The sequence below is a fragment of the Petromyzon marinus genome, chromosome 6 (genome assembly GCF_048934315.1).
Source record: "Petromyzon marinus isolate PM22_M1 ecotype Great Lakes invasive population chromosome 6, UKy_Petmar_22M1.pri1.0, whole genome shotgun sequence".
NCBI classification, from domain to species: domain Eukaryota; kingdom Metazoa; phylum Chordata; class Hyperoartia; order Petromyzontiformes; family Petromyzontidae; genus Petromyzon; species Petromyzon marinus.
Window position 1 is genome coordinate 4,490,824 of NC_133672.1, and position 22,665 is coordinate 4,513,488.

Here is a 22,665-nt window from a genome sequence, read left to right on the forward strand (position 1 = left end):
AACTCAATAAGCTCCCACCCCCACCCCGTTGCCTGTGAGCTGTGATGACGAAACTTCTCTGGCACGAGCGGTGCACATTGTGTCACCGCGAAGTTCATATAATATAATGTATAAAATGTTGATTTAAAGCTTTCGTGACTGCAGGGATTCATATTCTTGGTTCTTTCGGCGAAGTCACGTAGAAGGGAAACAATAAAATAATAAAAATATAAAACAATAAAATTCTCATTCTTGGTTCTTTCGGTAAAGTCACGTAGAAGGGAACAATAAAATAATAAAAATAATAAACAATACCATTTTCACGACGTTTCGACTGCAACACAAGCAATCATCATCACACCTGATGATGATTGCATCATGATGATTGCATCAGGTGTGATGATGATTGCTTGTGTTGCAGTCGAAACGTCGTGAAATTTTATATTTTTATTATTTTATTGTTTCCCCTCTATGTGACTTTACCAAAAGAACCAAGAATATAATATAATATATATTCATCTGCTACATTGCTTGATGACGTTGCCCGCGTTCATTTTTCCCCCCACTTGGAATATTTAGTGGGCCTTGTTAGGTCTCGGCAAGGTAAAAACAACGAGCCTACCTTTACCCTACCTTTTACCTTACCACAATACACTCACTCTACCCTACCTTTTACCCTTTAGCAGGTAAGGTAAAATAACGAGCCTACCTTTACCCTTACCCCATACAAATTACCCTATTACAGGGTAATTACTGGGGTACTACACATGAGCAAGGTTTATAACAGGTAAATGCTAGGTAGAGTGCTTTATTCACATAGAATACTCTCGAGTATTCCAATTTTACACGCTTTCTTTTAACTCTATTGTTGTCGTTGTATCCTCAAATCTTGTAACTCAATTTTAACCCACTTCCCAATGTGGTATCCACTGCGAACTTGGTATACTTATGTCATACTGATGATTCTATCATAAAATAAATATTTTTAAACATTATTTTTAATGTTATGTTTCGGCTTGGGTCTAATTGTCCACACTCAACTGACGTTGGCTGTAATTGGCCACGGTCCCCTCACGTTGTGGCAAGCTTCGGGGCCACTTCCTAGAGTCGTGGAGTTCTGTCATTACTAGTGCGGCACATCATTAAAGCGTGTTTTTAAAAAAAGTACTTTTAAAAATATTACTTATTAGATGGAGGCCACGGACTGCGCCACGGAGCTTTTAGCAGTAAACAAGGCACCGTATTTACCGGGTAATACTTCACGCTACCGTTACCCTACTATCCTTTACCTTATCCTTTACCCTACTATCCTTTACCTTACCCCTTGGCATGTCGACACCTTTACCCTCTTACCTGGTAAAAAGGGTAAATTACCTTGCCTTGCCGAGGCCTAGGTGTTGTATTTCATTTACGCTCCTCGTGGCAATCATGCAAATTGTATAGAATTCGTTTCCATTCTATCGGGTCATCGAGATTTTCTTGAATGAATACCGCCTTGGAATGAATACCTCATTGGAATAATACATCCTTGGATGAATACCTCATTGCCATGAACACCTCATTGAAATACCTCGTTGGAATGAATACCTCCTTGGATGAATATCACCTTAAAAGCCTCTGCCCTAGACACCCAACGGCCCCACAGTTTTTCACGTCTTGAAGATTCGGTTGCACACAGACGCTACTGTATATACACCAAACATTGTATTGGATATCGGGGCTTTGTCCCCCCCCCCCACCCCCCCACCGTAGAGGCTATTTGTTATATTATTTGCCTTACGTACGGGTCAACATTGCCAAGTTTGGTGCGGTGGCGTCGCGCAGCTACTTTGGCGACGTTTTGGCGTTTTGTCAGCGGTGACTTGGCCGATGCGTTGGCGTCTCGGGCGGCGAGACACCGGGAGCGGTGGGAGGGGTTTGGAAACGCGCGCGCGCAAGCACGCGCACGCGCAAGCACGCGCGCAATCAAATCAACGGGGACAGATTTACGCCCACGTGGCAGAGCTAACGAGTCCGCTCACGGTGACTGAATGAGGTCATGGAACCACGCGCCACAAAATCCCACCGGATTATAGAAAGCGCCACCCACCCCACCCACCCCCCCAACTTTTGCTTTACAATTCACTCAACTGCATGCGCGGTAACGACATCCTGATGGCAATGTTTGCATTCCTAAATGTGTTATGTTTACGAGAATAATCCCACCCCGTTCTCAATCCCATGCCGTTCAGTTATGGGGTTGTTTGACTATACTTCCACCTCGCTGATCAGTGTGGGTGTGTGTATATAGTGGGGAGCGGTAGTGCAGCGGTTAGCGCTCAAGGCCAACACCAGTGACGATTATCTGAACCGGTCCAGGGCCTCCCCTAGGTCGACTCAGCCTGAAATGAGCGAGACAAAGGCGGCCGTGCGTGGTGTTGGCCATCCCCTCGTGTGCAGTGCCGGCCTTCATAGGTGTTCGCTAACAGCACTTGCCCCAACAATCTGTTAAGGCTAAACGGGGGATCTTTGTATTTTGTGTATATGGGCCAGCAGGGAGCGGTAGTGCTCAGCGCCACGCTGCGCTACGAACCCGGCGACCCGAGCTCGACTCCCGTTCACGGCCAACACCGGTGACGATTATCCGATTCGGCCTTGGGCTTCCCCTAGGTCGACTCAGCCTCAAATGAGTACCTGGTGCGGTGTGTAAACATCGCCACTGGAGAGACAAAGGCGGCCGAGCGTGGTTGCTTGGCTACCTACCCCCTCGTGTGCCGTGACGGCCTTCGTCGATGCTCACTAACAGCACTTGCCCCTAGTCTGTTAAGGCTATACGGGGTATCTTTGTCTTTGTGTATATATGGGCCAGAGCACCATTAGATATCTCTCGCCACTGTTAAGTCGTGGCCAAGGAAATGGAACTCACGTTGCCGAGTTCACAGCGCAGTTGCTAACAACTGCGCCACCGCTCCACCACATTCATTGTTCATTGTTGATATTTTACTGTAGACACACGTATTGTTACGAACACACGTGGGTGCTACAATCGAATCGGGGTTGAGTTTTCGACATTGTCATCGGCATTGATCAATCCGCTGCTGGATGAAGGCGTCGCCTCCAGGTTTAAATTATCTCAAAGACAATACACTTTTACTGCGGTTCGATTTCCCGTTGTGACCGATAGCTTCCATCCAATTTAACTTGAGCAAGGTTGGCTCGAGACGCTGTGCCGGAGACGGTGCATCGGGGCATGCGGCGACATCGTCAGCAGACAAACAACAGCAAGTGCGTTAGCGTGGTTTGCAAATGCATGGTCAGCTCTTTAGGATAGCAGTTTAGCATGCATTTTACAGGGAGTGCGGCGAAAGTTTTCTTTTGCAGTATACAGCATTTTAAAACGTGATTACAGCAAGTTCTTGTGAAACAAAACAAACAAACAAAAACACCTATGCGCTTGGACTATACGCCAATTTTATGTGCAAAGAGAATAGCACTGCAGTCATTAGCGGTGCATTTTAGGTGATGTCTCTTTTAAAGAAAAAAATATCCATACTAAAAACCATGACCGTACACATTTACAGCGGGCATTAATTGTTCCGCAGTATTGTTTGGGTACGTTTAAGCGCGTGTCATCATGTAAGGGGGTGAAGAAGCGAGGCCACGGGAAAAATAAAAAGACACAGGCGGCTTCCGTATATTTTACATTTATTAGCTCATTCGACAACTATAAATGGCCTTTGTTTAATTCAGATGAACTTTAATAAATATACATGTACAATTAACAGCATCACACATCTTTGCCCCCTCGTGTCTGCACATCTTATGCCAGAGGGACACGCACACTTCGGTGGAACTGGAAAAGGCACATGGCGGGAATACATTACAAAGTCTCGGTCAAGCCTCAACATCATCGTAATCCGTTGACCGGCATTAGAAGTGAACAGCACAATTATAGAGCCAAACGATTAAACAATATTTTTCAAACATTCGGAATTTTGTAAATTCTTAAAAGTACAACTGTAAGAGGGGAGGGGGGGGGGCTTTAGCAAACGCCTAAAGCGAGGGTGGGGGGAAATCTTGGTTCAAGGGAAAGTGCAACAATTGACTTAACAAGTACATTCTCATCTCACTCCCAAAGCCCTCGGAAAAGACGTCCTGTAATCTGAAAATCGGAATAGACGTCCTGTAATCTGAAAAGTACAAAGGCGGCGGTCTTAACAGTCCAGACGTCCCAGAAGCTTTACGCTCAAAATAAAAAGCAGCCAATGGAATGTGATGATGTGCAATTGTGCACACGAGCAGAAATCAAACCGGATGACTTTGTTTTTTTATTAAACATGCGAAGCAGCTACTTTTGACATTTCTTTGCCCAAAAACATTGGGAATTTTTTTTCATCGCAAGTGCGATTTTTGGTTCGTTGGGTGCTTGGAAATATTTGTTTAACGAATGACAATGAAAACATAGAAATGGTGTCAATGACATGACAAGCGATCACACCACGACCATCACCATCACGCGTTAAGAGTGAAATAACATTCAAACGTGATGCGGTTTGGTCAGAATAAGAGTAAAGTGACAGACTTTTGGGCAAAACTGTTGCAAATACGGGTCTTTTTTTCCAGTTGTCAGCCAGTTAGCTTTGCACACTTAGATCGTACAAAACAAACGGTAGCATTTTTTTTTTAAATAACAAAAACCATATCATCTTTACGTCCAGAGTTACAAATTCAATTGGAGATATACCGTATAGGATTACAAAATTGACAATGAAGCAAAAGCTTGGACAACTACAGCATCACGTCACCCGGTCCCTTACGCAGCCCAGAAAATGACGAGACGCTCGCTTCTTCTGCCTCAACTGGAAGGGCGCTGACGAATGAATACGTTGGTGGGGGCCCAGCTGACAGGTGAAAGAGTGGGAGCCACTGATACGTACAAGCCACATGAATGAACTCTCAAGAGCACAGACAAACGTTCCTCCCTCCCCGCACCCTCCATTCTGCGGATTCGAATCAGAATTCAAAGGGGGCATACTAATAATAGAGAACGTTTCCAATCACACACAAACATAGAATTGTAATCGAATGCAAGGAGGTAGTCGTAGTTGCAAAAGCACAGCAACAGGACATGTTATCAAGAGAAATAAGCAGCAACAGTCTCGCTATGCCAGCACTGCCAAGCCAATCCACGCATCACATCTGCAGCGCAGCCTTCTTCATGCAAGTACCTCGTGCAAAACAACCTCGTCCGCTGCCTTCTATCCATCATCACAGACGCTAGACTTCTCAAGAGGAAGCCTAAGCAGTCTCTTCTGCATTAAAACGTCTTGGCAGAAAAATAAAACTGAACCCACTGTTATCGGCAGTAATCTTGCCCACGTGGTAATGAGTGTCCTGTTTACAGACGTGAAGAATGCCTCCAAGGCCCCATGAGCTCGACTCCCCATCGAAAAGACGGCAACAAGATCATCCCGGCTATGGACAGATGCGCGAAGCCATACAGCGAGATAAAGCTGAGAAAAAAGCTGAGCGAAAGCACTTTTCTCCACTGCCGACACATTGATGTTCATTAAACATTCAACACGGTTACGTTCTTGCCTCTGTGTTAAAACTACAGCTTTTTTAAAATCGTATTAATCAAGTGGTTGGGGTTACTCACAAACAAGAAATGGTACATGAAAGAGTAACGAGAGCCTTGCGACAAGATGTCACCCAACGATGGGTGAACAATTTGGTTATTAGTTCACTTCACGCTGGTGCTTGAGATACTGGTATAATTAATTGACAATGAACCACAGCCTCGCAAACACACGCGTGAATCCGGCACCCATTTGCAGGATCGTCGATCATTTCTGATTTTTTTAAATCTCTGCAATGGACATTAAATGGAGTAGCCAACAAATAATTTGCATTGCGCTACTATACAGCTGTAATTAAGCGAGCACTACATCTCACCAAAAGATGCAGCGTTTTCTATTAAATGGAATCACAATTACAAGAAAATAATACAATTGTTACAAAAATAATCTGTGCTGTATGAACAGAAGACGACGTAGTACATAGCGCCCAGATTTTGTAAACTATAGCGTCATCGATGTGTTCTTAAAATAAACTGTGCAAGTAATTATAATGAAGATGAACAGAGTGGTTTAAGGTTAAACCTAGCGAACAAAAACCCCTCTTATCGCCATAATTACCGACAAGTATTTTCACTGGTGGTCATGTCACTTAGGCCACAGTTTCCCTTTCACCAAAAATAAAATCTCATATTTGCAAGCAGAACGACCATTGGGAAAAGCCGAGAAAAGCGGTGAAAACGAAAATACGGTTACACACAAGTTCCATCGACATAAACACGAGACTCAGAAGCAGTCACCGCTGTCGTAAAACACTGCACGCACTGCACCAAGCGCACCGACAACAGGTTAACACAGCAGCGGCAAACTTGGGGAGACCTTCCTCCGGCAGTGAAATTGACCATGGCCGATGACGATGGAACGCAATAAATCGCTTTTGCAATGAACACGTCTATATTGGAGAGACAGCGCCGTTTATTTATGACCTACACCAAGTGTGTGTCTGGTGAGGGGTATTACCTTCAAGTGAGTCAGGTGATGGGTGTTGGGTGAGAAGACAAACTTGTAAACAGTCACCTGGGTTCAATTTATACCTCCTTTCCACGATACAACCGAGCCACGCTGTTGGCAAGCCGAGCCAGCCAGGTTTAATTTTCCACTGCAAAAACCCGAGCTGTGCCACTGACATCATACGTAACAATGAACGTACGTTGCGTCAGTGTATGACAAAAAAAATATTGTTTGTATGTATGCATGTTGAACTTCTTTCGCACCGTACGTAGCCAACCGTGATAATCGAAGGTGCGGGGATTAGGACAACAAACATAAAACAATCAGTTCTAAAGAAATGCTTTTCAATTTAGAATTAACCCCGCCCCGTGCCCTACTTGCTTCCGAGCCAGATTCAGATGTCTTCTTCTAAAGACATTGATTGGTTCACCGTTTGATCCTGGCTAAGCTTGGCAAATAGCTCGTAGAAAACCACCCATACACAGTAAGGGCCCCGCGCTAGCACGGCTCGAATGTGCCAGTGGAAAAAAAAAGAGATATAAGCCACCGGTATTTTTCCTTGATAGTACACGGAGCGGATAGCAATGTCTCCTCAAACTGGACATCCGCCTTACCACCGAAGCTACACACCAGTGTGATCTCCACCTGCACGTACATTCCCTGGATGCACGGAGAGCACACGATTCAACGAGACGGCTCGCGACAGAATGACGCGCTTTTCAAGAACAGCAATGATTATATTAGGTTCACACAAGTGCAATTTATCTTGATTTTTGTTTTATTAAAAATCAGCAGCATCCTTTGTCCACAAAAGCAAAACAAAGAGTGTGAGTTATTTAACAAGCATACCCCTAACAAAGAGGTATCAGGAATTGCTAGGCCAGAGCTCGTTTAAAACCTCTTTTTAACATGCCAATATATTTTACAACAAAAATGATAAAATTCAAGACTCTTGTTTCCTGTTGTACATCGCTAATCAGGCGGAACAAGAGTGTGATGCCTGTGTTTCAATTTGTTTTAAAGTTCATCTGGGCTGTTTTTTGTAATAAACTAAATAACATTTTTTAGTCAGCGTTTCAATCAGATTTCAACACTTATTTACAATTTTGCGAAAGGATATCATTTGGCAAAACATTAAAGTTGATCAGAAATTAAATATGGAAGTTGTTAAAAAAAATCTAAAAAACTATTTTTTTATTTCTAGAAGTGGAGCAAACGTTGCATTTCAAACAAAAATTTACAAAGGTTCACCACAATAATATTCACAGTTGATTTTTATTACAAAATATATTAATACTAAATTACAGTAAATTAAATCATTTAATTAATACTACCCATTAACCACCGGCCACCGTACGTCTCTAACTCGTATCAATGAGTGACAGGGCACTCACCAGATGTATACCTGCCTGCCTCTGCAAAGGAATTCAAAGCCACATAGTCAGTGGCATACTCTGAAAATTAAATCCCCCTTTAAAGACCTCTAAACAAGCCGCAAATTTGGATTGACAAATTAAATATTTAAGTAACTTATTTCCAAAAATAAATGATTATACCTATGGTGCTGTCAACCTCACATGGAATGAATTAATCCTGACATTGACATGACTTCGGCAAATGCAATGCGCGCACATAATGGAGCGTGTTTGGACGGAGGCTATGCCACCACAATTCTCAGAGCACAGGATCACCTCTACATATGCATCTGGACGGAGGGTGGGGTGGCTGCGATTAATAAGACAAATTAAGTCATTTAATATGAACACACAGAAGATATCATTTTTTTTTCTTCCCAACCACTATAATTAAATGTGCACACACGTGACAAAGCCGTCTGTACCGAAGCCACCAATATGCACGGCCGCGCTGCTGGAATGACTGGATTTCTTGGTTCAATTCGGTCAGACTGGGCACCGCTGTCCTAACGACAGAAGCTACACACCAATGATCGCAGACGACTGTTGGAGGGGATGGGTTGTTGGGCGATCACAAAGGAAAGCGTAACATCTGTGGTGCCCCCGGCAGTGGGCTCAGCGACCGTTGCTGCCCTTTCCCACGAGCGATACGCGGTGGCACACCATGCCTATGTCCGCCGCCGCCGCCGGTGACACCGACACCGAGTGCACCCTCCGTTTGGTGGGCACCAAGTGCGATGCGCCGCTGCCGCCGCCGTTCTCCACGGGCCACGAGCTCCGGGAGGCCGTGCACCCGCATCGGCCGTGTGGGCGGCTCGGCAGGGAAAGCCGAGGCAGCTGCAAGGCCGACAGCCCCGCCGCGCTTGCGGAATCCTGGTCCCTGCAGGCAGCAGCCTGCTGAAGCTGCTGCGGTTGGGCTTGATGATGCTGGATCAGCTCGCCTGTGGTGGGTGGCTCGAGCTGTCCATTGGGTGTCTGCAGGCGCTGGTTTGTCAAGACGCCGTCGCTGGGCTTGTGGGCCTGCAGAAGGCCCTGCACGTGCATGAGCAGCGCTGGGAAAAAGTCGGCGACGCCATCGTAGCCTGGGTGAACACGCACGACAAGCACGACAACGCGCGCTATCAAAACGTACGTCCAAACACCCGAGAATAATTCACAATTTATTGCCCCAATATTTACGCAAAAATTAACGACGGTTGCACCACGTTTAACTTTGTACTTAAAAGGGAGTTTACTCATTTGAGCATGTACTGGTGTAACATCCTGACAATTTATACAGCCCGTTAAAACATACAAAAATACACAATGGTTACTATGATTTATAGCTCACTAAGTTTGGGGCACAATAAGTGGGGTCCAAACTGAAGTAAATAAAAATAAACCAGTTAACCAGCTGATGCAGGCTAATCATGCCATGGTGTAAAAGAAACCCGGCTAGGTGGCAACGCGTAATTTGGCAACGTGAAAAACATTGCCATCATCGTCGCTACGCCATCGCCGCTTGGTGTTCACCACATCACCGTTCAACAGGAAAATGTGCAGCTGCTTATAAAGCAGCGGACATTAATAGGCACCCGTAAAATGCAGTAAACACCACATGTGGCACAGCAGCTAAACAAGGTACCGCTCGTAGCAATGATCCACGGTTTATGACGCTGCTGCATGGTTTAAACAGAGGACCGAACGCATTTCCAGCATCCACAGCAATCTTCTCAGTTTCTCTATGTAAAATTACGAGCCTGTGGTGTATTTTGACATATGTATTCCCACTTGTTTATACAAAGCCACCTGAATTATCACTGTTTCCCCCCCATACGCTTGTATTTTCTTAAGCGGATGGCCGTCCGTGTGCGATTACTTTTTAAGGAAAAAAAAATGGTGAACAATTCTTTTTTAGGGAATGTTGTATATTATTTTATTACTTTTCATGGAGATATCTGCTAAGAAAGGTACAATTAAAATAACTTTTCAACTGGCAGGAGCCCTCTTAGACCTCGCTGTCAGCCTTTCTCGAGAAAACTAATTTAATTCCTCTATATATTTTGCAGCCACTGTAGAAGCATCGCCTATTACCCACGACATTGTGAACGCAGAACGTTTTTTTTCTTTCTCACGGTGTATTCGTGTTTGGGAAGGAATTCTTTTCAACCATAAATCATTTTATGTTGCGTGGGCGACGTAAAGACTAAATCCCAAACGGCATGTGGTCGTGAGAATTTTTATTTAAGCGCTACCTGAGGTTAAACAAACCGCGTATGCTCAGACTCGGCCTGGCTCCCATTTGACTTCCGACATGCAGGAGTTTCTTCAGAAAGCACTGGGGGGGGGGGGCTTGCCCCAATGATGTTTTGTTTGCAATTTTCTGCGCACGGACGTTTACAAACAAACTCATCTCGTCGCATCGTCTGAATTTTTCCAAGTCAATTAAAGCAATTCCGAACGGGCCTAATTGTACTTTTGGGCATTTTGTTATATTGTCGCTTCATTATTCTTCCCACGCTTCGTTGGTCTATTTATTTCGCACAAAAAGTAAACCGACTTGCATCAGCTCCAAAAGAGTTTGCCACATCGAGATTAGGCAGCAGATTAGCCAGAGTCACGACGCACCCGGTTTAGGAAACGCTACGCAATGCTAGCTCTGGCATACACGCTTGCGGGGTTGTAACTGCGCATTGTGTGGGACGCTGTGTCTGACAGTCCGCTGCACGTGCTGGCAGTGTCTCGAAGAAGCGCCTGGAGGAGCTCACGGTATGTGAAGTGAAATGGTCAGACCATCAGCCCTGAAAAACGAGGGACACAACCAAAAAAACTCTTCAGAGCTATGCAGCGCAACCCACTGCAGAGTGAAGTTGTGTTCCTGCAGCGCAATGCAACTCCACATGCCGTAGCACGCGGCCTTCTGCAGCCACTTTACATTGAGAAGGGAGAGCACTTAAAATCAATTACAAATACCCCTTGACATTAACCGCAAAAATCACCACGGACAATGACATGCACTGATACAGCACGGCCTTCTGCAGCCGAGCTTCATCGCAAATACTATTCACATATCCCAGCGGGCATTGTGTACAGAGAGGAGGTGGTCCAAATAATGGTAATCGCACGGATGCCCAATCAGGAACCAACAACACTATATTGATCAAATGCCACAATTTAATTCTCAACCACACGACAAACGGAATCCAACCAATACGCATATTAAGCATCTATTTTTAAACGTTTTCAATTCCATCCCGGCAAAAGCATGTCATGACCCGCACACAACTCATTAATAACTTTGCATTTTAACATCCCGTGGGGCTTCAATTCGGGAGAAACGAGGCTCTTGCAGAGGAATTTGCTCGCTGCAAGCGTGCATGTGTATGGGCGGTTGTTGTGGTGGTGGTGGGAGTGGCGGTAGCAGCGGCGTTGGAGGCAGTAGTGATTGCGGTGGTGGCGACAGTGGTGGTGGTGGTGATGGTGGTGGTAGCAGCGGTGTTGGTGGCAGTAGTGGCTTGCGGTGGCGACTCACCTGGGAAGGCATTGATGTCAATGACGGCATGGTGGCCGCTCTCCCGGTCCACGATGATGTCGATGCCGAACAGCGACATCTCGAGCGTCTCGCGCAGGCCCTCCACAAGGCGCCGCACCACCTGCGGGGACAGCTGCTGCCGTTGCTCAGCCGTCTGGCTCTCGTCTCGCTGTGCATGCAAACGGCGGGGGACGGTGGGAAACGACAACAAATAAGACTCAAATTACGCTGTGGTGGCTGCGTGGCTCAACGGGTGGAATGCCAAAAAAACACTTAAGATCATGAAATGAAATCCCAAGATGGAATGAACGAAATGCCATACTGAAACATTATTTAAAATGTATATTATTCGTACTTACTGCATTTAAGTGCGACGCAGATTCAGCCTTGGAGACATCGTGACTGTTGAAAAAGATCGTTTTCTGATCTGCCAGACAGAGATGAGACATTCGAAATGTTTATACGGTCACAAATGAAGCAAATATGCACACACAGAGCTATCACGCATAGTCGCTTGGACTAATCATGTATTGCTGAACAGCCAAATGACTCACCCGATTTCCCAGCGGGAAAGTTTTTGAGAGAGGGCCTCTCCACCACGTGAAAGGTGTCCCCAATGACAAACACCTTGTGCAAAACGCCGTCGTGGTTTATGAAGCTCTGTGCCACGCACGGTGGGCGGATGTCCCTCAACCCGGCCTCGCCAAACACGATGGCCATCTGCGGCGAGACCGCGCAAACCGTGAGCACCTCGGACAGACGAGCGCAGGCACGTCTGGAGAGAGGGAGCACCAAAAGTCTTGTGATCGTCACGGTGGGCGGAGGGGGGGGGCGGGGGCGGGTGGTGGCACTGGAGACCTCGTGGATGTAGCTAGAGTTCCGACTTCCATCGTCGGAGGCCACAGCTGGTGACTCGGTGCCAGCTGCTGTCAAGGCAGACACAGATCCTCGGCACCACTGCAGGCCACACCAGGGAGGATGATACCACTAAGGAGAGCATTTCAGAGCCCCCATGGCTATTACTGCAGCCATGGCTGTTCTCTATCTTAAACTCAATACCGAATTATAAAGCATTTACATGTTATTGCATTTATATGGGGGGGGGATATGTGTATCTATAGAGTTTGAAGAATTCGTTTATGTTTTGTTCATTTGTTAATTTTAGAGCAGCGAATGAGTGGTAGAGTGTGACAGGCCACCAGGGGATTGTGAGATGTCATTATGGTAGAAGTTCAAATGAAGACATTTCACAGGGAAAGTCGGTCATAGGTAGGGAAAAAAAAACAAAGGTTTTGAGGCCGGAATAGAAATAGAGAAGGGTCTCAGTTGCGCAGACATCCAGAGGAAGGTAATTCCAGACACTCGGAGCAGCAGCAGCAGCAAAGCAAGGGTGCCCTTTACGTTCAACAAAGTTACACTGGGGGTTTTGACAGAAGACTTGCTGGAGTGGAGGACGTGTAAAAGGTAGTGGAGAAAGAGAAACGTTGAACACAATCGTTTAAGACAGATATACATAATACATTTTTGAAATCATCATTAAAAAAAAGTGAAATGAGTCCTTGTTAACAAATTTTGTTTTAATTCTATAAGCATATTACTAACAATGTAAAGTGTTATACCTTTACACACAACTCATTTTCATGAACATCTAACCATCAAACACCTCGCACAAAACCCTTCTTCCCGCCGAATACATTGTTTTTGCTAAACAGACAGACTTTCGCACGTAATAATCGACCTTGCACTTCGAGATCACGCGACGACAGTCCGACTCCACACGAGTTACATTTTCGATACGTACACCACAGACCGCTTTTAAATTGCACGAAAAGTTAATGGCGTGTGGAGAGGCATCCGCTCGGCAAAGGGAAGGTGAAAGATGTTGCCATTGTTTTTCTTTGAAATTGTCGAGGGGTATAACATTAATAATGAACGATCTGTCTGACTGGGGCTTTGTCAGTGCGGATGGCAGCAGGCAAACTACGGTGCAGTCTGCATCGGCACTCTGCAGACGTTGCCAAGTGCGGCGATATCCCATCAGTTGTTTATGAACGCTTTCTTTTATATTGTGGCATGCAAGATGAGATAATTAACCCACCAACACCGGTGGCCATTTGTATATTATTTAACGGGTTAATGGTCGTTGGACGAACTTAATTGTGGTTGCCATTTGTTGCTGCGTAGGGTTAGAGGTGTGGAAGTATGTGTTAAATGAGATGACAAGGAAATACAGTTATGTAAATATACATAATTTATTTTACTTTACTCAAAGCACACTGCAAGCAAGTAACCACCAGCATGTTTTAGAACACATTCCTGCGGAGGGGGCTGGTATGAATGTTGGTTGCTCGGTCAGTGGCCAGGGTCAACGGCGGCACCACGTGGTGTATTCCGCAAATATGCCCGACTGTGAGGGCGGGCACAAGCCGGCGTGAGTAGGTTAAACGTTGAGTTTTATAAGGGCACCACGGGGTGACCAGCCCCTCCCCACCCAGCCCCACCCCTTCCACCCCCCACCCTCCCCACCCAGCCCCTCCCCACCCTCCCCTCCCCACCCAGCCCCTCCCTACCCAGCCCCTCCCTACCCAGCCCCTCCCTACCCTCCCCTCTCCACCCAGCCCCACCCCTCCCATTTTTTATATCCAAATGTCCGGATACCCTTAGATATCCACAGACATCCACAATTAATCCCCTGCCTCCTGTGAGAAATAATCCCGGTTGGGCTTCCAGTCCACTACGTTTCCTACCAGTAATGCCCACTAGGAGCGCATTTGTTATATATCCGGGTGTCCGGATACACGTGGGCAGACATCCACAGACATACACAATTAATCCCCTACCTCCTGTGAATTAATCCCGGTTGGGCTTCGAGTCCACTACGTTTCCTACCAGTATAACATCTGTAAAGTTTTGTCTACATTCTTACCACATTGTTCTATGCAATACATTTTATATTATTGTAAGATTATTTTAATTCGTTCAAATTTTGCGGTTAACTTGCCTATTTTTTTGTTCCTGTAAAAAAAAAAAACTCGTGCACGTTAAAAGTTATTGTGCATTACAGCCTGGAATGATAAAAAAAATAAAGTGTTAGCATTAAATGATTCCGAATGGATATCGCGGGATTGTAAGAAATTTAGAGCCATGGTGGGAAACTGGTTGTGTGGAGGCAGGCTTTGGCATTTATGAAACAAGTTGAGGGCTCATGGGACCTAGCCAGAGTTTTAACAGCGGTGGAATTACCAGGTACCATTGACATGCACGGCCTATGAATAGGCGACGCATGTTAATGGCAATTCTGGTTGATATCAGGCATCTTCCATGGCGTAATTCCTGGTCAGAATCCTCCTATTCTAATGAACGGAGATTTTAACACAGGAATCACCCCAAAAAATGAACCTGCCGACTCGAATGTGATATATTTCACAAACTCATGCCCAGAGCAAAGTCACAACACAATGCCAGCCAACATGCGGTCTAGGCAACACTAATGCAATTACACGGTGGTTTCATGGCGTTGGGAGTGTTGTACGTTTCAATTGTGTGTTTCTAAGCAGAACACCAGTTGTGTAACCCTAAACAACTATTTTGCTAACCCAACGCATTTAAATGTGACTTTCCTCTTGCTCATATTTATCAAGGCCGACTTTCAAGTGGGGGAAAAACAAACTGGAGAATATTGAAATATACTCCGAGAGCAACGAAACAGAGGCAAATAATCGCGATATTGAGTGCTTTCAGAAAAGCAACATACCACTACACCTCAGGAACATTCAATCTTATGCACTATACCTGCCTCTTACATATGGAGAAGAAACAACGATATTGGGCAAACCCCCCCCCCCCGAATCGATGAAAAGTGCACAAATAAGCATGAAGGAGATGACTGTTTGGAAACAAGAGACACAGAAAGAGGAACGAGCGTCTCAGGGAACAAATGCAAATCGGATACATCACTGACAATGAAGGGAATTAAGCGAGCGGGCGGGCACAGGCAGACACGATGCTATACGGAATTAAGAGAACGCATGACAAGAGGAGGACGACCCCGTGGAGATGGAGGGAGCGACTAAATCAGCTTACGGACAGAGGTTAAGATAGATCGTGGCATCGGCGGGACCGCGAGGGATGATGACAACAGCGTGGGGAGAGGCCTTCGTCCAGGAGTGGATGGACAATGGCTAACGGTGGTGAAAAAAACATTTCGTCTCCCCCCTCCTCTTTTCAGAATATAGATGGACTAGTCCTAAATAAACTGCCAAATCGTTGCGCGTGGCGCTAACGTTTTTATAAATAAATAAATGCGCCGTTTAAAAATAAATTTATGCAAACCAACACACCTGAAGACGACCGTTTGAGTTATGGTCGAAACGTCGTGAGAATTTTTTATTGTTTTATATATATTTTATTATTTTGTTGTTTCCCTTCAACGTGACTTTACCGAAAAAACTAAGAATATGAGTTACACAACATGTTTACAGTTGCACACCTTAAGCTGCAACGGCAGTAATATTTGAAGCACAATGGGTCGTTCAACCTGATTTTCATTCCCTGCCCCATAGCGATGGCTACAAACACAAGCGCTCTTTGATCACATTTCATTAATTATTCATGGCGCTGGAAAACCCAAGATTATCCTCTGGCCTTTTCAAAGGGTACCAAAACGAAAGATAAAAACATTACCTAATTAAATAGCGTTTCAGGCCGCTGCAGTGTGTACTAAAATTTTGTTTGTGTGTGCACAGAGACAAAGATCCAAATGCAGCATTTAACAAACTATTGGGGCAAGTGCTGTTAGCAAGCACCTATTAAGGCAGGCACGTGCACTAAGCACATCAAATGTGCCATGCTGGGGGTGGTGCTGGCTCCTCCACACCCCAGGTGGTTTGGCCACCTTTGTCTCCCCAGTAGTGATGTTTACACACCACACCAGGTACACCTTTGTCTCCCCAGTAGTGATGTTTACACACCACACCAGGTACACCTTTGTCTCCCCAGTACTGATGTTTACACACCACACCAGGTACACCTTTGTCTCCCCAGTAGTGATGTTTACACACCACACCAGGTACACCTTTGTCTCCCCAGTACTGATGTTTACACACTTCACCAGGTACACCTTTGTCTCCCGAAGTACTGATGTTTACACACCACACCAGGTACACCTTTGTCTCCCCAGTAGTGATCTTTACACACCACACCAGGTACACCTTTGTCTCCCCAGTACTGATGTTTACACACCACACCAGGTACACCTTTGTCTCCCCAGTAGTGATGTTTACACACCACACCAGGTACACCTTTGTCTCCCCAGTAGTGATCTTTACACACCACACCAGGTACACCTTTGTCTCCCCAGTAGTGATGTTTACACACCACACCAGGTACACCTTTGAGGCCGAGTCGACCTAGGGGGTAGCCTGGGACCAGTTCTGATATCACTCACCACCGATGTTAGCCGCGGCTGGGAATCAAACTCGGGTGACTGGGTTTGTAGCACAGTGCTACTACGAGAGCACACATGCGTGTAAAGACACACTTGTCATTAAGCACGCATTACGTATGTTGGTGTGCATGCACAAAAGTATTTGTGTAGCTCGGCACAGACGGAATTGGTCGTACATGTACGCGAGGCTGTGAGAGCGCATCAAAATTGTATGTTCGTGGTAGTAGGGCGATCGATACAATTGCAGCAACATCGGTTCACTGGTCCATGGGTTCAATGTCTGACCATGACGCATACCAGCATGGTATGGCCCAGCCTAGCTTGGGCCTCTCATAGATCAACTCAGCCTCAAGTGGGTGCAAGGTGATGATCATAACCAGGGCTGGAAACCGTGGCAGGACAAACGCCGCAATGCATATTGCATCCCAAATAGCGGCGTTTGCTCCAAACAGTCTTTGAGCGCAAAAATGGGATCTTTGTCTTTGTGTACGGCTGTCCACACGCCTACGTGGTTGATTGCATAAGCAGCGAGGAGAAGGAACATTCCAGCCGTGCCTGGGAGTAGCAAGTAATCACCAGCACTGCTACGCTGACCACATTGTGGCAAAGAGACGGAAATACATTATACAACTGCATACTCTAAAGTTACAAAAGTCAACATTGCACATTTTCAAAAAAGTACTACGTGTAACCGCAAATATATTTTAAGTTCCTAAACCTGTTATTTGTGCGTGTGTGGCTGACAGCCAAACTCGTAAATGATTACTGGCTACATTAAACAGTACACTGATCCCGCCACACTGTTCCCACAGTACAGAAGGACAAATTTGATTCCCCTCAAATACAGCTCTGAGCCAAGAATCCAGAATGCCTGTCATGTGTGGATAATCCACCGGAGGTCCCTTTCGGCAGGTCATCATTCACAAAGCAATTACTGACAAAGTCAGCATCCCGTGTGCAAATGTAACCGCATAAGGGTGGCCATGGTTTTATTTTACAAATGTGTCCATCCTGGTAACCCGGTGTAAAATGAGTGAGGCGGCATTATGCATTTGCCTACACGTCTACCCATAAACGTATTTCATTATCGTCAGCATCACGATCATCAGCAGCCATGTGCTATCCACTGCTGGATAACAGCCTCCCGTGTCGTTGCCACTCCTCACGGTCCCACGACATTGCGATAAACCTTGCTGACATACACGCGATAATCTTCTTTTTCCCATCTCCCAAGTGGTTGTCCTCTTGAATGCGACCTCTTCCTTGGCTGCCATGCCATCGCCAGTCTCATCCACCGGCTGTCATCCCTTCTGGCTATGTATCTTTCCAAAACCCAATTTACTTTTATTAACAATCGGAGAGATATTGGTTCTGGAAAACCCCTTCGGAAATCCACAATCGTCAGTTTGGTGACCTACGGTCAAACAATCCCCGTGATTGGCGGTGTGGGGAAACCTTCATCCAGAAGTGTATTGACAACTGTAATTATTATCTTTCCCAATAATACAATTATTATAGGGGTAATTAACCCCCCCCCCCCGTGATTCGATAGATTCTCAAGATGCAGGGTCTAGTTCAACATACACAAACATCATAAATCGTTGCGATGAATGTTAGCACCTCCAGTGGATGCAATGGTCACTTGATCCAATAACGTGCAACATTGATTAAATAAATACACACAATTCAATGTACGTATCATGTACTTTAAATTTTATATCAATGAATCGATGGTTCTTTAAACAACAATTTCTACTGCATGGGAATAAATGTGTGTTGTATTTACATTCAATGTGGCATACTCTGCAGTGTAATGTTAATAGCAGGGCTGTGCCGACTTGTTTTGCTTGTGTTACTTATTTTAGATTGTCTTTACAAACTATGGGCGGTGGTCAAAGTTCATCGTGCTGTGACAAACGGACAACGACTAAACAAATAATTGCTTTGCGAAAAAGACCGTGATAAATTATGGTGCCACTGTACATATCCCTGCAGACAATTATGCACCTCTTGGTTTTCAGGTTTGCATTTAACCAGCACCCATTCTACTACAATCACTATAAACTATTGTTTTATTACCAGGTAAGGCCCACTGAGATGTATAGCTCTTTTTCAGGAGAGACCTGGCCACAAACGATAGCTCAATAAAGTGGTTTATCACGTGGACATTTATAGCGGCCAAATACCCTAAACGCACGTTTTTTTTGTAATGTAGAGGGGAACAACCGGATGACCTGGAAAAAAATCCACACGACCAAAAGGACAGCACGCAAACTCCAAATATACAGGCGCCAGAGTCGAGATCGAACCTACTACCTCCTGTATACCAGGCGAGGTCATTAACATCTCGCCACTGTAGCGCCACAGAAGCTATCCTGGGCAGAAGCTGCCGAGCCGTGGTGCAGCAATGTTTTCTATCAGAGCAGCTCTCCGCAGCCTTCAACACAGGGACCATCATATTTCTTGTAGGTCAGCCAGCACATTCTTCGCCAGCCTTTGCACAGCAAGGTTCATGCTCTGAGGTACAGCGGCGGAGTAATCATTTCGGTCTGTCCGTGTCAAGAGTTCTTGCAGCCGTCTCGGCTGAACTCGATGCAATGACATTGGTCTCAAACGCAGCATCGTGCTTGTGACTTTTTTTTTCTTTAATACTCGCTGCATTGTGTGAGAGTGGCACTTCTTGAGCAAGTAGCCCATGGTCACCGATCAATACGAGTGCAGTTTAACGCTATCACAGAAATTCTCAACGAGCTAGTCGAGAATTGAAAACACAATCCTTCGGCGTTGCTCCATGTGGCACCTACCGTTCGAAAACACTGTTGAGAATTCTACAAGTCAAATGCCCCGCACGGGAACTGCAGCACATTACCAATGCTTGTGCGTGCACAAACGAAGTTCCACCACCCACCCTTCCAAGCCCCCTGCAGAGCCTACGTAGGCTGTTGGGGGCCAATTGATGCCAACGAGCATCTCTTAAGGCTGGCACAGTACACGAGAAGGTGGTGTGAGCAGCAACTCCTGCCCAACCGCCTTCCACCACCCCCAGTGATGATGTTTACACACCATACTTGGTACTCCTTTAAGACCGAGTTGACCTAGGGGAGCACCAAAACCGGTTCAGATAATCACCACTGATGTTTGTCATGGCGGGGAATCGAACTCGGGTCGCCAGTTTCGTAGCGCAGAGTGCTGAGCACTATGATCTTGCTCCACACACGCACGTGCTGGCATAAACTTTTGGATGCACTTAATTTGGCACTGCAGGCGAGTTGGTTCGCAGTAGTCATAACTTCCCCAACGCTGTTTTGTCGAACGCATGTTTCGGTTATACGCGGTTTACTTATCGAGGTAGATTTTTCGGCAGACAGGTATGATGTTTCAGCTATATACGGTTTGACGCTGCTAATATTCTCATCTCCGCACCATAAGTAGCGCGCAGTTTGCATGTACAGTACAGCAGACGTTGCGGATGAATATCTAATCACCATGTTCCCTCCCTAACACTCTCAATGCGGTCTCACTCCACGCATAAGCCTCCTCCAACACCCCCCACCAACATCATCTTTACCTTCATTCCACCACCATCATTTGTCATATGTAAAAAAAAGAAACATTTTAAGTTTAACCTTTTTGTTGTTAATTTTACTACCAAATAAAAAAAATGTATTTTACCGTGTATGAGTATGTTCTTTGTGTGAAAGCCAATGGGGAAAATCACGTAGAATTATAAGTTAAACAAAGAGGGAAAGGGTGATTATTTCAGATCCAGAAATGCAACCCTATATTTCCCATAAAGTATATTATTATTTGTCGAATACCCAAAATGTCATTTTGTGGATTGACAAAGGGCTGTACGGGAAAAATAACATGGCATTATCACACTTTGGTAAGCTGCCTGCAACACACACCTCGTGTCCTTGACACAGCAATAGCTGAAACGTTAGTGCACTATTCACATTACCAACACCAGATTAGCACAAGATAAATGTCCACACTGTGGGAAGTCCTGTATTTTTCATCTCCGGGGAGAGAGCAATAGAGGAAAACCTTTAATTTCCGTTGTTTCTGAAAAATGGTTCATAACTTGCATACCGGTACCTTAAATGCATTTTCTACGTTATTATCAATTGAAAGAATTTGACTAATTCGAGATGTCAATGTGTGCTTAAGCGGCAATAGACACATGTGAAAGGCTGTGTTGGGGGTGTGCAACCTCACAATGTTACAACGCCACTACCAGCATTCTCAGCTGCTCAGTACCTACGCTACAGAGATCTTGCCGAGCCCCCTCGAAGGCTCTCACGTGAAGTCAGCTGACGATCCCGGCAATGATTTGCACGCTTGACAAATTAAGCTTAGTCCAGCCCTGAAGGGTGGTGACATGGCCAAGCAAGCTTTTGGAGGCATGAGGTTTGCAACCGTTAATGATTAATACTGCACGTGTATTAACTGTAAAAACAAAAGTACGTTTGCCCCTCCTTCACGGTGGACATAAAGGATGCCAAAATATCTCGTGATGTTTTGTGAATAAAAGAGTAGGCCATGTGTGCTGGCATCACAGTGATAACTTGACAAATGACCTCCGAATTGCTTAATTGGCGAAAACGAGAGAGCAGACTATATATCCGCCCGCGATATACGAGCGCATTCACGATAGCCTCGTTCAATGAGAATGGTTCAAATACCGTACCTACAAATGTATTATTTGTAAGGAAATGCTACATCGAAGGTCAGATGCACGATGAACCACTCCTTTTGGCAATGGCTAAGTCGTGTCATGTTCCACGGCCCCTCCTCAGTAGGGTGCTGCAGCAGTGTACACTCTCTCTCACCTTGCTCTTCGAATACCGACAGCACAATTGGAATTCAACGAGTGATGATTTTAAAAACGTCACAAAAGGCCACCTAATTTGAGGCCCTATAAAGCAAATGCCCTGAAACCTGGGCGGTCCCGGCGATGAAATCATACAAGCCCTTGGGAGACGAATCATCTTTCTGAACGTCTTGACGAGGATCATGTCACGTCGGATAACCTGCTAAACACGTGCAGGGTCATTACTCCTCGATCTCGGTGAACAATGCACGCCTACGCCAGCCCCGAGATATATTTTTTTAAATGCCGTTCGATGCTTTTTACACACACACACGATATGGCTTGCACAAGTTGTAAAAATTGTTGTCTCGTTTGCAAAGCGCACACCAATGCGCGTCCTCGACCTAGCCATACACATACACACACACAACCCACTGTGTGCAGGAGAGGGTTACAGGCAGGCTGGTAATGCCTCGCCTACAAAGCGGCTCACTGAACCATCATGGCACAGGGTTGCAATTCCATTCAATAATGAGATTCAAATTGCATTGTTTATACAGTCGCTTTTACACTACTTTTCTTATCCCCCCCCCCATCCCAGGTGCACAGCTTTTGTTCTATTAGTGTAATTGTAACATACCATATTGCAGACGATTTGTATAAATTGTGTGACATCGATGTTCAAACATGCAATTCAATGCATGTACCATAAGCGTAAGAATCAATTTCGATGATCGAATCGCTGCATCGTTATATGACTAGATATTCGTAACATACAGAGGCCGCACGTGTCTGCGTATGAGTTTATCCTCGTGAGGAGTGGCGGTGCAGTGTTTGACCGTGCCACCGGCGCTACATCCCCGACCAAATATCGGCGTGACTCCCGTTCAGGCCGGACCCCGCAATTCCGACTCTTTTGTGAGCATCGCGTTTTA

The 22,665-nt window shown here is 45.5% G+C and overlaps 1 protein-coding gene across 4 annotated transcripts in view; it reads right to left on the reverse strand.

Annotated features, from left to right (window-relative positions):
* Positions 1-3,646: 3,646 nt before the first annotated feature.
* Positions 3,647-22,665, reverse strand: part of LOC116939790 (inositol-tetrakisphosphate 1-kinase-like) — a 95,063-nt gene continuing 76,044 nt past the window's right edge. For 3 of the 4 annotated variants that reach the window (XM_032948606.2, XM_032948605.2, XM_032948607.2), the window contains exons 8-12: positions 12,330-12,428; positions 12,026-12,191; positions 11,831-11,898; positions 11,472-11,640; positions 3,647-9,042 (exon numbers count right to left, since the gene is read on the reverse strand). In XM_032948606.2, coding sequence (XP_032804497.1) covers positions 8,576-9,042; positions 11,472-11,640; positions 11,831-11,898; positions 12,026-12,191; positions 12,330-12,428 — 969 coding nt within the window. In that variant the 3' untranslated portion in view covers positions 3,647-8,575. The remainder of the gene's footprint in view (positions 9,043-11,471; positions 11,641-11,830; positions 11,899-12,025; positions 12,192-12,329; positions 12,429-22,665) is intronic. The other variant, XM_032948608.2, reaches the window with a different exon arrangement.